Source organism: Cygnus atratus, chromosome 15 (assembly GCF_013377495.2).
Source record: "Cygnus atratus isolate AKBS03 ecotype Queensland, Australia chromosome 15, CAtr_DNAZoo_HiC_assembly, whole genome shotgun sequence".
NCBI lineage: Eukaryota > Metazoa > Chordata > Aves > Anseriformes > Anatidae > Cygnus > Cygnus atratus.
Window position 1 is genome coordinate 1,720,868 of NC_066376.1, and position 15,106 is coordinate 1,735,973.

At 53.1% G+C, this 15,106-nt stretch overlaps 3 protein-coding genes and 1 non-coding gene across 4 annotated transcripts; 2 read left to right on the forward strand and 2 right to left on the reverse strand.

The window, feature by feature from the left end:
* Positions 1-107: 107 nt before the first annotated feature.
* On the reverse strand, positions 108-234 carry LOC118256510 (small nucleolar RNA ACA64). The gene has a single exon (XR_004781255.1). It is a non-coding gene; the product is annotated as a small nucleolar RNA ACA64 (small nucleolar RNA).
* A 333-nt stretch (positions 235-567) lies between these two features.
* On the forward strand, positions 568-3,977 carry RPS2 (ribosomal protein S2). The gene is given in 9 exon segments (XM_035563392.2): positions 568-681; positions 882-1,028; positions 1,030-1,041; positions 1,220-1,309; positions 1,753-1,860; positions 2,427-2,600; positions 2,675-2,834; positions 3,297-3,388; positions 3,854-3,977. Coding segments are annotated over 8 exon segments (861 nt in total). The 5' UTR covers positions 568-681; positions 882-884; the 3' UTR covers positions 3,935-3,977.
* Positions 3,978-4,411: 434 nt separating this feature from the next.
* Positions 4,412-6,142, reverse strand: NDUFB10 (NADH:ubiquinone oxidoreductase subunit B10). The gene is made up of 4 exons (XM_035563393.2): positions 5,911-6,142; positions 5,489-5,627; positions 4,993-5,132; positions 4,412-4,630 (listed from the first exon to the last, which is right to left on the reverse strand). The coding sequence occupies exons 1-4, from the start codon at positions 6,083-6,085 to the stop codon at positions 4,533-4,535; spliced, it is 552 nt and encodes a 183-aa protein (XP_035419286.1). The 5' UTR covers positions 6,086-6,142; the 3' UTR covers positions 4,412-4,532.
* RPL3L (ribosomal protein L3 like) lies at positions 6,089-14,877 on the forward strand. The gene is made up of 10 exons (XM_050713895.1): positions 6,089-6,205; positions 7,758-7,950; positions 8,552-8,720; positions 9,598-9,733; positions 10,728-10,914; positions 11,433-11,593; positions 11,856-11,957; positions 12,596-12,691; positions 13,198-13,317; positions 14,821-14,877. Exons 1-10 carry the CDS (start codon positions 6,089-6,091, stop codon positions 14,875-14,877), a joined length of 1,338 nt encoding a protein of 445 aa, XP_050569852.1.
* The last annotated feature ends 229 nt before the right edge of the window (positions 14,878-15,106 follow it).

Below are 15,106 nucleotides of genomic sequence, written 5' to 3' on the forward strand. Positions count from 1 at the left end.
GCATCGTGCAGCAGGTACAGATCAGCCCCCCTAGAAACGCGAGGTGCCTAGGACCTGTGTCACCGCACCTGCGGGCACAACCAGCCCCCAGCGGTTCTCGTATGGCTGCTTGTAGGAACATGGGTTTCACTCCCCACGCATCGCCACCGTGGGCAATAAGCTTAATGCTCCCCATGCTGTCGGCACAGTTACCTCACCAGGGCCACAGCAGAGCGGAGGTGACTTTCAGACCGTGCCAGACCCAGGCGCACCCTCCCAGCCCCTCACCGGTAAGTCCACCACCAGCACGGACAGCAACACGAACGCAACAACCCCAGCCCACACTTAAAACCTCCACAAGCCCAAAAAACAAAGGAAGCAAGACAGAACCCCACCGCTCGCTCCGCACACGAAGCCGCTCCCAACGCAACCCACCCACCCCGCCTCACCTCTCCCCTCACACTAAGCGCACGCCCCCCACGTGCGCGCCTTTTATACCACGCGCTCCCAGGCGCATGCGCACGGCCGCCTGCGGCCCGCCCGCCCCGCGCCCTGTATAACTGGTCAGGCGCCGCCCCCGCCCCCGGCGGCGCGTCCCGCATTCAGCGCGCGGGGCCGGCGGGGCGGGAGGAGCTCTCGCGAGACCTGGCTGTCTATAAATAGCGGGCGGCGCGACGTTGGGGCCTTCTACCCTGAGATCACGTAAGGCGGCTGCCATGGCGGTGGGGCGGGATGGCGGCGGGGCGGCTTCCGCTCTATCCGCCGCCATCGGGGCCGCCGCTGGCTCGGGGGCAGCCGTACTTGGCCGATTGGGTGCCCGCAGGGCCCCGTCGCCTCGCCGCGCCGCCATTTCTCTTGGGGTGGTGGTGCCGGGGCTGAGATGCCTCTCTCTTGTGTTGTAGCAAATGGCGGACGACGCCGGTGCTGCGGGAGGGCCAGGAGCCGCCCGAGGGGGCTTCCGCGGAGGCTTCGGGACCGGGCTGCGGGGCCGCGGGCGCGGCAGAGGCAGAGGCCGAGGCAGAGGCCGTGGAGCCCGCGGAGGCAAGGCAGGAGGATAAGGAAGTAAGGCCGGGAAGGGGGCTGCGGGGGGCTGGCCTGGGGGCAACGGCAGGGCTGGAGTCTGCAGGCACGGCCCCCAGCCGGTGTGAGGGGACCCCATGGTGTCTTCCTGAGGGATGGGGCACGGGGCGCTGGCTCCTGGGGCGGCTGGTGAGCCGTTGTTGCTGCTTTTCTCCTGTAGTGGATTCCTGTCACCAAACTTGGTCGCCTGGTCAAGGATATGAAGATCAAGTCTCTTGAGGAGATCTATCTCTTCTCGCTTCCCATCAAGGTAAGGCTTTGTGAATGCTGGTGAGCGGTAGAATCTTAATCTCAGCTCTGTAGCTTAGTTCAAGTGCTGTGCTTATCGTTTATAAGGCTCTTGTTAAGTGTGTTGTCATTTAAGGTGCAAATCACTAGATGTTGTGGACTGCATTTATTTATTGTGAGGAGTAGCGAGATCTGTGTTGCCTTTTGTATTGCGTGCAGATGGTAGCACACTAGTCAAATGATTCTGATAGTTTAGTGATGGAAAAATAAAATTTCAGCTATATTATTGGATTGCCTGGCAAGGTAGAATAAGCTAATACCCACAAAGCTGTGTGTATTTAAGCATTTATTGGCTAAATTGTGCTTACGTAGTTGACTTTAGTTTGTAGGGGTCTTGCTGGTTGCATTTAGGTGTGGTTGAAAAGTGTGGCTTTGTGTGATGGGTTAAACGATTGAATCTTGCAGGAGTCAGAGATCATTGATTTCTTCCTGGGGTCTTCTCTGAAAGATGAGGTTTTGAAGATCATGCCTGTCCAGAAACAGACTCGTGCTGGTCAGCGTACGAGGTTTAAGGTAACCTCTTCTGTTGTATTTTTTTTATTAACAACTTAGTTTTGGTTGTTGCTTTTTTGGGTGTCCTATTGATAAATGAGTCTGAATGCTTTGATATTCTTCTGTAGTATATAATATTATGTGACTGCAATTTTTAAGGTTATTATTTTAATTTTAAAACTATATTAGTGTCTTTAAGTGTTACATTGTAACAGCACTAGCACAAAATCCAGTTGCACACCTGCTGTGATGTTGGGCTTTTGGGGGTTGTGGTAGGTGAGGAGTTCTTCCCTGTGGACAGGGAATGCTCGTTGAAAACTGCTGGGATTTTGATGACTGTGGCTGTAGCAGGAGTCTAAATCCCGTGTTTTGTTTCTGATCTATAGGACAAGTTTTAAGGGGAAAAATAGGCTTAAAACATATGAACTGTAAGTTTTAGGAGTTGTTCTAAAATGCGTGCATTTGGATGAGCCGTGACTTAACTGCTGAGCACGCACCTGGGGTTAGCTTTGGTCAGACCCTGATGGATTGTGGTCTGAGAGAATGTTCCCGCACAGCCACCAGTGACAACTTTTCTTCAACCGCAGGCTTTTGTCGCTATTGGAGACTACAATGGCCACGTTGGTCTTGGCGTGAAATGTTCTAAAGAAGTTGCCACTGCTATTCGTGGGGCCATCATTTTGGCCAAATTATCCATCGTACCAGTACGACGAGGCTATTGGGGGAACAAGATTGGCAAGCCCCACACTGTGCCTTGCAAGGTCAGAACAACTCGTGTGTTGTCTCAGTGCTGCGTGCTGTGTGTTGTGAGTTGTAACTGGGTGTGTTTGCGCAGGTTACTGGTCGGTGTGGATCTGTCCTGGTGCGGCTGATCCCAGCCCCTCGTGGCACAGGAATCGTGTCTGCCCCTGTTCCCAAGAAGCTGCTGATGATGGCTGGTATTGATGACTGTTATACCTCTGCCAGGGGCTGTACCGCCACACTGGGCAACTTCGGTAAGTGCTAGGCTGCTGCTTAATGGGTTAGATGTGTACGTATTGCCATTTTTCTGTTGCTGACAGAAAAATAATTTCTGTAGTATTTTTGAAACCTGTTGAATCAAAAGCTTCTAGCATTCAAGCAGGAATGCAGCCTTCTGCTGGTACCTTCTGTAATGCAGGCTACTCCTTTACTCCTGCTGTAGCTGATCCTGAAGTTCTGTGAAGTTAATGATAAAATCCTATGTGCACTGATGTAAAAAAAGAAATCTCCCAATCTGCGCGGTTGCACTTGGTTGAAGTAGTGTAATTGTCGTAAATGGAGAGAGAAAGAAACTTGAATGTGGAATGTATAACAGAGGAACCCTGTTATGGTCTCCCTGTTCCTTCTGAAATTCTACACTTTTGGAGCTGCATAGGTGGGTGCAGGGGAGCAGTTTGCTGTAACCGTGATGTGCACTGTTTGCCTTCTGTCAATAGCCAAAGCCACCTTTGATGCCATCTCCAAGACCTACAGTTACCTGACTCCTGACCTCTGGAAAGAGACTGTGTTCACCAAGTCTCCTTACCAGGTAAGAGTACAGAATTCCTGCGGGCCAGGCACTGGAATGGGTTGCCCAGATTAGAGTCCATTCCTTGGAGATATCAGAACTTGATGGGATGTGGTCCTGGGCAGCCTGCTCCAGTTGACCCTGCTTGATGGGGGGGTCGAGTAGATAATTTCCAGAGCCGAAGTCCTTTCCAGCCTCAGCAATTCTGTGAACCAGCCTTATGCAACTGTACCTGTGGGCCTCCTGCTGCTAACGGCAGTTACCAGCCCCGTAGTGGAGGCGCAGCCCCTCTTCCCTGACTTGTTCTCCCGCCTGAAATCCCCAGGCAGCAGGACCTCAGGCTGAGGTGTTACTCATACTCAGCACTTCAAAAACAAGCTGTATCTGAACACCCCCTCCTGCATGCACCTCGTTGAAAAGGGATGCAGTATTGAAGATGCTGTGATGGTGGTTTACAAAAACTAACCTTTTTTTTTTTTTTTGCAGGAGTTCACTGATCATCTGGCGAAGACCCACACCAGAGTCTCAGTGCAGAGAACCCAGGCAGCTGCTGTGGCAACTACTTAAATGGTTTTTGTACAAGACAATAAAATGATCAGTGGACAAGAAATGGATTGGTTTGAATGCTTGGTGCGTTGGGCATGCAGATTAAATTTCTGCTGGGGATTTGAGTAGGCTTAAGTGGACTTTCTGTGGACTGGAATCGAAACATCTGTTGAATGAAATTGAATGTTACATTACACTAATCCTTGTTAATTATGTATTAATCCTAAATAGGGTCTAGAACCAGCTCTGAAGATGAAGGAATGTAACAGGCCTTTATACTGTCCTTCCACAGCACAATTTTCACTCTGAGGGAGGTCCCTATGAGGGCTGGGTAGAGCAGAACTGTGTTGCTTCATGGCAGCAGGGGAGGGGTCTGGCAGGGAAATGCTGGGTAACAGCTGGGGTGCCCATAGCCAGGGGCTGACCTCCTGAGCGTGGCAGCAACCAATTAAGAGATGAATGCAGACCTGGAAATAGCTTTGCAAAGAATGAGACTAGTTGTAGGGCACATGTCTGGGTTGTACATTTATTGTAGAGGTCAATAGCATCACAGTTCAAAGACGCAACACAGTATTCGATGAGCACCAAGGAGGAGGTGCTAACCATTCTGTACCCAGAGCTAAGATGCGTTCGCTTGTGCCTTCCTCTCCTCGATCATCCTGTGCTTCTGCTTCATCAGGCATGTCCTGGCATTTCCATGGACACCAAGATCACCATCTAGAAAGAGATAATCAAGTGAAGGTCTGAAGGGTGTTCCTCACCTGTAAGGAACTAAGCTCCATGTGAATGTCTGGCACTTGAGCATCAGGGCAGTGAAAGCTGCAGTGCAGAGGCAGATGCACGCAGACCTGATGGCTTTGGCAGCAGCAGGAGTGGCAAACTACTCTGTGCTGTGCTTATTTAATGTCGCTGCCCAGGCCTAGTGGCTCCAGCACAGCTGAGCACCAAGCCCAGCCCTGCAGCATTTACCAAGAGGGAATTTTTATCACAAAGATTCCAAGCATGAATCTTGGTTCTGAACCTTTCCCCACAGTGTCACAGCCCCACAGCAGGTGTGCGCGGGCTGGTGCCATACTCACATCTGTCCTGGTAGGCCTTGGTGACCTGTGCGAGCTGCTCCATCTCTTTGGCACAGTTCTGAAACTGGTTTGGACCTTCCCTCTGCTTGCATGCACCGAGCCTTTCCCGGACTATCTCCACAATTTGCTGGTCCACCATCCTGCGCAGGAGATGAGTATGAATGCAACCATAGCCAAATGGTCACAAGAGCTGAGCAAAGGTGTGATGATACCAGGTGGAAGTTCAGCTCTGGGTTTTTACAGTGTCCTGCATTGGCTCTGCAGGAGAATATCTGATGCCACCCTGCCCAGCCTAAGCAAGGTGCAGGGGACAGCAGAACTATGAACACCAATGTTCTGTAAGAAGGCGGGTGTGATTTAAGTGTATTAGGAAAACATTCAATGCCTCAAAATCCACTAAAATGGATTTTGGGTGAGTGAATTCCAGCCGGCCACTGCGGTCCCTGGGGCTGCCAGAGCACTGTGGCTACCCAGCAGAGGCACCCCAGTGCCGTACCTGTCCCTCCTCCACTGCGCTTCAGCCTCGAAGAAGCAGAGGTGGTCGCCCTCCATGCACTCGCTCAGGTCGGGCACGCGGGGAAACTTCTGGTGGTAGTAGTAGAATTTGTTCTTGGCCTGACGGCTCTCGATCCACTCTGCGACGGCAGCGGGCAACGGCAGGGGTCAGGCACCCCCGTCCCAGCGTGTCCCCGTGTGTGTCTGTCTGTCCCTCGGTGTGTCCGTCCCAGTGCCACCGTCCCCGTGCAGCCGTCCCAACGCCCGTGCCGTACCCTTGCCTGTGCCCCCCCCCCGTGTCGCGGCACCTCCGGTGCCCCCCGAAGCCCCCCTCCATCCCTGCCCCGTGCTCCCGGCCCTTTGCCCCAGGCCCCCTCAGCCCCGTCCCCGCTCCCGGGGCGGCCCGGCCCGGCCCGGCCGTACCGCGCACGAAGGTAACGGGCGCGTCGACGACATAGCTGAAGACGGCCTGGAAGAAGGTGACCGGGTTGGGCACCGCCGTCGTCCTGTCCGCCACGGGCGTGCGGGGCGGCGGCTCCGTGTACACGTCGCGGTCCCGGCCCTCCGCCATGGTGCCGCGGGCGGCGGGGACGCGCATAAAATGGCGGCGCCCTACACAGCGCCGGCGGACGGCGGCGGTCGGAGGGCGCCGCTCTGCGCATGCTCCGCCCGAGCCCGGTGCGTGCTGGGAGTTGTAGTCTCGGCGGGGCTCGGGCGGGTGGGCGTGCTGCTGAAATGGCGGCTTGTTGTAGGGGGTTTTAGCCAGCTGGGGCAGCTCGGCTGGGATGGGAGATGGCCCTGTCTCTCCACTGGGCGTCTTCGTGCCGGGCCTGAGGTCACAGCCCTCAGCCTGGAGCGGCTGGGTTCACACTGTCAGCAGTGCCTGATGCTGTGAGCATCCTTGGTGCTGTGGCACTGGCTGGCTCGTTCACCCCTGAGCCTGCCACATGCAGTGTTGGCTTCACCTCCAAGCAGAATCACCGAGTCTTTATTGTCTATGCTGATGCATTTATTATTATTATTATTATTATTTTTAATCTGTCCCTATCCAAGAGCAGCTTGCTCAATGCACCAAATCTGGCTACTGGCTGTGCCCCGAGGGAGCTTTCCCAGCTTTGACTGAGTTGTGTTGTGGCTGGGAACCATTGTGATCGATTCCATTCACGTTCAAGTTGTTTAGGAGGGTGAGCAGTAAACTGAGACACCAGCAATTGACCTTTACCACATCCCAACTGTTAGAGTCAAACCTGCCAGCTTTGCTGAGTATGAAATGAATATAGCACCGAATGAAGCTAGTGGCTAAATTTGTGTCTTCAGACTGATAAACATCCCAAGTATTAGGCAGGGGAGGCACTTAGCGATAGCCTCTTCCTGCTGCTGACTTGGGCTGAAGACATCCCATGGTTTGTAAAGCTCGGCACGGCTACCTTTGGGATTGCATGGAGAGGGACAGCGAACAGGGCTGGGTTATTGGTTAAGTTAGCACAGCTGAAGTGGGGCTGGACCCAGCATAACTCCAGTTGGGCTGGAAAATAAACTTGGTGGAAAGTGCAGCCAGGTGCTGGAACTGGGCTCAGCAAGAAGGGAGCTGCAGCAGGCTAAGATCTAACTCCTCAGTGCTTGGAGTGACCCCCTAGCTTCCTGCCTTGATGCCAGTGCTGTAAGAATTTGTCCATGTCTCTCTAAAGTGCTGTTGCTTTTCTCTGTCTGGCACAACATGACCTTGGGATTGGGGTTTATGTATTTAGCTCTTCTAATTTGGTTTTCAAGGTAAATATTTAACCTGTGCATGTTATTGCTGATTCCTCTGGGCATCCTTTCTGGTTTCTTCGGGTTGTTAGCTGTGCCTGTTCGGTACCGTTTGCCTTGATGACACAAAGCATTGAACATGCCCCTGTGAATTGTGAGCAGGCCCTTTTGGTGCTTCTGAATATAAAATTAATAATTATAATTAACATCACAGTAGGGAAGACCTATTAAAGAACGTACTTCTTGAAAGTCCTCAAGCAGAAAGGGGAGGTTAAGTTTTCAGTTAGTTTGCATCATTTGTCCAGAATCTTACTGATTTCTTTGATGCATGTGCTGGAAGCTTAAAGAGAAGCCCATGCTACTGCAAGTTATTTTTCTCAAGTTGGAAAGAAGGAAAAACCCCAAATCCTTTCAGTGCTCACTTATGTTAAAGGGGAGATTTTCCATTGTTCTTTGGGCTTGGTTCCTTTGATGTCTTCCGGGGCAGTGAGGCTGATCGTCTTTGTTGTTCCTCTCCGCAGTCCCACCGCAAGTTCTCTGCTCCCAGGCATGGCCACCTGGGCTTCCTCCCCCACAAGAGAAGCCGCCGCCACCGAGGGAAGGTGAAGACGTGGCCTAAGGATGATCCCAGCAAACCGGTCCACCTGACAGCTTTCCTGGGCTACAAAGCTGGCATGACGCATACCCTGCGGGAGGTGCACAGGCCCGGGCTCAGTAAGGCTTGGCTGAAGAAGGGGGGTCACATCCTGGAGGAGAGGGCATGGGCTTGTTGGTGGAAAGGCTGCTCATGGAAATAGGTGGCAGAGCACATAGCTTGTAGCCTATCTCCTGTAATGCTGTCCAGATCTTTGATGGCCAAAGGCCATAAAGGAGGTTCTGGGGAAGTCCCCACGCTAGTATGGTGGCTGGCGGTTTGTTGGACCCTGCTGGCAGAAGGACCCTGCAGACTAATTACCTGACAGATCCTGGGTACTGTGGAGCACCTTGATGGGGAGGTTTATAATGTTACTTTGTGGTACGCCCCTGGGATGGGAGCCAAACTTCAGGGCATCCAGCGTACTGCTCCCTCCAACCTGGAGAAGATGTTAAAAGTGTGCTGGGCCGTAGGATCTAACCTAGTGGGTGCCTGGTGGTTGAACCTGTGTGGCCCTACTGGGGGGCTTGTGGTGCTGGGAGACTGGAAGGGCTGAGGCTGGCCATTAGACTGGAGTGTGATCTTGCCCTCAGCATATTCCTTACTGAGTGGGCCACAGGGACAGGCCACGGATGGCTCCCAGGTGATGATCTGATTCCATTTCCCTTTGCTGTCCTGCAGAGGTCTCCAAGAGGGAGGAGGTGGAGGCTGTGACCATCATTGAGACCCCCCCGATGGTGGTGGTGGGAGTCGTGGGATATGTAGAAACACCAAAGGGCTTGAGGAATTTCAAGACTGTTTTTGCTGAGCACATCAGCGATGAGTGCAGACGGCGTTTCTACAAGAACTGGTATGTGCCTCCCTGGCTGCGGTGGGTCATTGGGGTCCCCTGCACGTGGGGAGTCCCTTGCAGGCCTTTCCCCCAGGCTCTCCATGGTGCCTAGCCATTGCAGACAGCTCAGCTACCGGCAGCTGGCTCTGGGGTGGAGTGAAACAACTATTCAGTCATGCACAGAGATACTGCAAACAGCTTGATGCTAGGAATCAGCATATGCATATGTAAATTTATTTTAGTAGTTGAACTATGTTAGCACTCTCCATGATATCATACGCAGTGTGTGCTGCAGGTCCGTTTCTCTTTGTGTAGGTTGGAACCATCTACTCCCCATTAAACTGGAATGTTTGAGCTTAGGTACCAAGCGAAGGGAGTAAAAACAGATTTTTCAGGGGGAATATCGATGCAGAATGTGACCCCTGTCCCTTGTAAACAGCAACACCGCAAATCCCACACTGGCAGAGAGGAAAATGGAAACACGAAATTTCATAACCATAGGAATCGTGTCTCCTGCAAAAGCGCCTGTTGGCCGTCAGATCCACCCACCACATGCCTCCGATCCCTGGTGGAGGCTGTTCTCCTTTCTCCACTAAGCTCCGATTTTGCGCTTGTATTTTGATGGCACTGAGCCAGTCAGTGGGAGACAACTGGATTCTTCATGCAGAAAGGTCTGAATTACCAGCCCTTTTTGCAGCTCATTACTCGCTTTCCTCTTCCCACCTCGGAGCCCCCTCTCATGGGGCAGGCAGCCAGGTATGGTGCAGGTACCCGCAGTTACCTGGTGCCTCCAGGAAGGTGCCTGGTGAGGTGATCTGTTCCTGTGCTGTTCTGTCTGCAGGGCACGGTGAAGAAACGCTTCACTGTTCAGCTCGATTAAACACTTCTGTCGTAGGCACAAGAGCAAGAAGAAGGCTTTCACCAAGTACTGCAAAAAATGGCAGGATGAGGATGGCAAAAAACAGCTGGAGAAGGATTTTACAGCTATGAAAAAGTACTGCAAGGTCATTCGTGTCATTGTGCACACGCAGGTCAGAGCCTTACCCAGGGCAGTGGGCGAGGGGGCCTCGGGGTCTTCCTCAGAGTGTGGTTAGGGGCTGGGAGCCTGGAGCATGGGGGTGTCTTGGTGGGGTCACAGGAGACTGAGCAGCCACAGGCTGGTCAAAGGGTGTGGGACGGAGCATGCAGACGGTGGGGAGTGCTGGCTGACCTTTCCAGCTACCTCCTGACACCAGCCCCGTCCGTGTGAGCCAGGCTCAGCACAGCTCCCTGCCCAGAGATCAACGCAGGGTGAGCCCTGTGTCAGCAGTGGACCTCAGGCCTCATGATCACCTCAAATTAGCAACTGGTGTCAAGTGCTGGGGAAAAAAATAACCCACTGGCAGACACAGTTTTGCCAGATGCAGATTGCTGGATACACAGGGCCCATTTTCATACTGATCCCTGGAGTTAACAACTGCATTGGAGCCTGAGGCAGAGCTAAGCTGGCTTCATTTCTCTTGTGGCTGGTGCAGCCTTCAGAGAAAGTCCCACTGTGGGAATTTGGTGGAGGCTTTGCACAGGGAACTGGGACTGGGAGGGAGCGAGGGCACCTTGTGGCTGAAACTAGAAGTAATCGCTCAGTCTGGAAGCGGAGAGGGAGCATGACCAAAGGAGAGGGACTGACTCTGTGGCTTGTAGTGCAGAGCTGCATCCTGGCACGATGTTCAGCCCCAGATGTGTTCTGGTGATGGGCACCTGTGGGGCATTTACCATGAGGGTGAGCTGGGGCTGGCTGGCCCCTGGACTAGCTGGCAAGAATGGGAGCAATTTAGCTTAAGAACAAGGTATGGGCTCCAAAAGATCCCAGATACCTGGGCTTGCAGACCCAGGTCCCTGACTGTCATAAAAGAGGTGGACAGTGTGGTGGGGAGCTGGCCCCTGCTCACCCCCTGCACCTCTCACAGGTGGTGGGTGTTGCAGCCCTGCATGCGTGCTCACAGGGTGAGGGACAACATTTTGCCCTAATGCACTGTTTTAACACAGATGAAGCTGCTCCCCCTGCGGCAGAAGAAGGCCCATGTGATGGAGATCCAGCTGAATGGTGGGACAGTGGCTGACAAGGTCGACTGGGTCCGTGAGAGGCTGGAGAAGCAGGTCTCCGTGCACAGCGTCTTCAGCCAGAATGAGATGATTGATGTCATTGGCGTGACCAAGGGGCATGGGATGAAAGGTACGGAGTAGGGGGACCCTTGTCGGGGGCTTGGCTCTGTCCTTCTCAGCTGATGCTGCCCATAAGGGAATGTTGGGGGCAGTGGAGTGTGAGCCACGCTGAGAATCCACCAACTTTTTGCAGATTTTGTAGCAAAGAGCCTTTTTACCTCAGCCATCATGTGCAGAGCTTGGTGTCCTTTATGTCATATCGGTCATGCTGTCTGCCATGCCCAGAGCCCTCCCAGGCGGCTCAGGGGTGTCGCAGGGATGTAAAGGCATCGCACTTCTCACCAGCCCCACGTGTGCAGAGATGTGGGTGTTTGTGTGTGTGTGGATGTGCTCCACAGGAACATATCACAGTGATCAGATTCATGGGAAGTGAGAACAGTTCCATGCTCTGGGCCCTCGCTGTGGTGGCAGCTCTTGGTCTCCTTCCAACGCAGTGTCTTCTGAGAACCTCAGAAGGATGAAGAGGCTCTCTCCCCCCCTCGCATCTCCCCCCAGTGCTCAGGCGCCAGCCCTAAATCTCAATTGCAGGGGTGACGAGCCGATGGCACTCCAAGAAGCTCCCCAGGAAGACACACAAGGGCTTACGTAAAGTTGCCTGCATCGGAGCCTGGCACCCAGCCCGGGTTGGCTACTCCATTGCTCGTGCTGGCCAGAAGGGCTACCACCACCGCACGGAGCTCAACAAGAAGGTATGGCCCAGCACCACTGCGCCTTCCTGCCTTCCTCCTGTGCTGTCTCCATCCTTTGCACAGTGGCCTCAGTTCCCTCGAGCTCCTCTGATGTTTCCATAGCGATCTGCAGGGCTGTCATTCCGCACGTCTCTGCAGGTGCTTGTTTCCTGCTCAAGAGGCACATCACAGGGGGACACATCTCAGTGACAAGCATGTTGTTCCTGCCATGTACATCAGTGTGGGGCCAGGAAAGTCACCGTCTCCATTTCCTTTCTTTTAGATTTACCGCATTGGCCATGGGATCCATGTGGAAGATGGCAAAGTGGTGAAGAACAATGCCTCAACGAACTACGATGTCACAGAAAAGACCATTACACCTCTGGTAAGGGGTGACAGAGCTGTGATGGCCTGATGTTACCCCACAGCAAGTGGCCCTGGCTGCAGCAATCTGGGCCAGGGAAGTAATTCTTTGACTGGACACAGCTGCATAGGAAATTATTTGAATTCCACTGAAGGAAATGCAGTAATTCCCTTTCTCTTGTTCTGGACATGGAAAAATATCTCTATGAGCATTTTTTAGGCCCACCATTTCATTTCAAGCTGATACCCTGGGCAGGAACTGAGACCATTGCTTAAAAAAAAACCAGTACAAATGACATTTAAAAAATATATTCAACGGAGAAATGTTTGTTATTTGGTTAAAAAAAATTCCCTTTAAAAAATCCCTGTTACATGTAAAATCTGCTAACTCAGGAGTCTGTCCAGCTCTGCTCTCTCTTTACCCACATCCTCCAGCAGGGTTCCTGCTTCCCCAACAATTACTGGGTGCTGCTTGGCTGAGATCATGCAGTCAGTGTGGCTCTGGTGATGCTGGGCAGGTGTCCTGAAGGGTGCAGAGCATCGTTAGCTGGAAGGACTGTCAGTCACTACCCTCTGCTTCCCTAGAAAATGTCACCAGTTTGTCACGCCTGCTCCCACCCAGCTCTGCTGCCTGCCAACCCTCCCTGCCTCTCCCCACAGGGCGGCTTTCCCCACTATGGGGAGGTCAACAACGACTTCCTCATGCTGAAGGGCTGCGTCGTGGGCACCAAGAAGCGTGTGCTCACCCTCCGGAAGGTGAGAGCGCAGCTGGTGCTGGGGAGGGACTGGCCGTAGCTCTCCGCTAACAGATTCAGCACAGGGAGAACGCCGCTGCCCCAGGTGCTGGCAGGGAGATCGGTCAGGTCCTGATGCTGGGGAGCAGCGGGCATGTGGCACATGAGCACAGTGCTCAGTGAGAGCATTTGCAGCTAGGCTGATAGTGGCAGTGTGCAGGCAAATGTAGATGTGCTCTCTCTGGAGACAGAACCTGCGAGCCTTTGAGGTGGTGGGCCTGTGGGCGAAAACCTTGACCATGAGCAGATTGTGAGGAAATGAAAGAGCAGGCTCATTTCAGGGCTGCCCTACAAGCCAAGGCATCACCTGCCAGCTGAGCGCCAGGGTGTTCCTCTGAGAAAGCAGATTTTCGTGGAGATAGTTATCTAATGGATGCACCTGGGATATTTCAACCCTGCTTCTGTCAGAGCAGATATCCAGATTTTCTGTAAATGTAAGCCTGATGCGTTGTGACTTCTCCCTTTCAGTCCCTTCTGGTGCATACCAGCCGGCGGGCTCAGGAAGCCATTGAACTCAAATTCATTGATACCACGTCCAAGTTTGGCCACGGCTGCTTCCAGACAGCTCAGGAGAAGCGGGCTTTCATGGTGAGTTACACTTTGCACCGGGCCACGCTTGCAGCTGGGGCTAAAGCAACCGATTGAGTCCAGCCAAGCATCTGCTTCTAGATATAACAGCGGCCAAATGAGTGATCAGGACCATCTCGCATAAAAGACAGGCATGAATTCAACTCACACAGCAGATACTATGCTAAGGAAGAACACGATGGTCGTGTGAGTGATCCAAGACAAGGCAGCTAGCAAATAATATACCACCATATGGCCAAACAGCTTCCATTCACCATGGGATGTTTTAAACAAGCAGTTACCTTGGCAGGCACCGTGCTGGACATATGGTCCCTTTCACCCGTAATTGTGCACTTCTTTGATTTGTTTGGAATGATTTATAACTTTAATGTTCTTAAGAGGAAAAGGTTGAGTCAAATTCAGCCACAAACTTGTGATTTTTCTGTCAGGAAGCTCCCAAAAAGGCCAAGCAGGATATTTTTCTCAAACCCAGGGCAGAAAAAAAAATCATCTAAATAAATCCAAAACAAATGGAGCTTCTTGAATAGTTCTGCAGCCTACACCAGGCTGGTGCCTAAGTCTGAGTGAGAAATAGAGGAAGTGCTTGGTGAGCTGGGCCTTCAGCTAGCAGCAAGGAACACAACTGCCCACATTCCCTGCCTGCCAGCCAGAAATCCCCTGTGAAACTAGCTAAGCCTCCTTAGCCCCCGGAAGGGGGATTGGTTATGCAGTATCTTTGCAGGGCTCTTTTAGAGGTTAAGCCGTTTTCCTTTAGCTCAGCGTCAGGAGCTTGCTCTGCAGCGAGAGCGACGTGCGTGTCCTGCTTGTCTGCTGCTCTAAGTCCTGAGTAACCGTGGCAGGGACTTTAGGGACGGGCCATGGCTTTACCTGCTTGTGGAGGCTTTATTAGCCGTTTTCTCCATGGGGTGAGAGGTTCCCCCACATACAACGTGCTAAAACTTCACATTTGGCTAGGAGTATTTTGCCATGGAAGTAATTCTTGCGGCCTGTTCTCTTGGACTTAGTCCAAGAAAACCCCATTTCCTAGCTGGCAGGAACTCCTCAGGCTCGCTGAGCTGGCTGATGAGACTCTGTGCCTCTGGTCGCGGGAGGCCTCGCCTCGTCCAGGGCTCGTACAGCAGCCGGGGAGCTGCTCCCCGTGGGGGGCTCCTGGCAGCGTTCACCAGCACAGTTACTGCTCCCCCCGGCATGCCTCGGGTGCAGGCCGGCCTGGCTCAGAGGTCGGTCGCTGCTGCTCTCTGGCAATGTCTGGTCCTGATAAACAAACCCTTTGTGCAAGGACCCTGATGTTCTGCTCCTGATGCCTTCGTGGCTAGGGAGGCCCCAGGGCTTGCTGGTGAATGGCAGCGCAGGGCTACCAGATGGGGAGGAGGGACCAGGGCAGCCTTGTGAAGCAGAAAGGGGCCAGAGCTGCAGTTCTGCTCCACACAGCTCACACGCAGCCTTGAAAGCCATCTTTGTGCGTCACTAACAGCGAGACCTCTCCTTTCTGCTCTCTTGTAGGGCCCTCAGAAGAAACACTTGGTGAAAGGGAAGCCAGGTGTGCAAGAAGAGTCATAAGGGCTGCGATACACAAGGCTTCCTAATCGGGCACCTTCAATAAAGGGGTTTCAAACCGTGTCTGTTGCCTGTCTTCCTTCTGGAGGAGTGTCCTGCCTGTGTTTGGTGCCACCTGTGTGCAGCAGCATGTCCTCGAGGCACCTTGCAGCTGGGGATGGGGCAGGTAACGCTCAGGACAGGCCTGTATGGAGGGGATTAACTGGGACAGCCAAGTGTCTGCTCTGTCCTG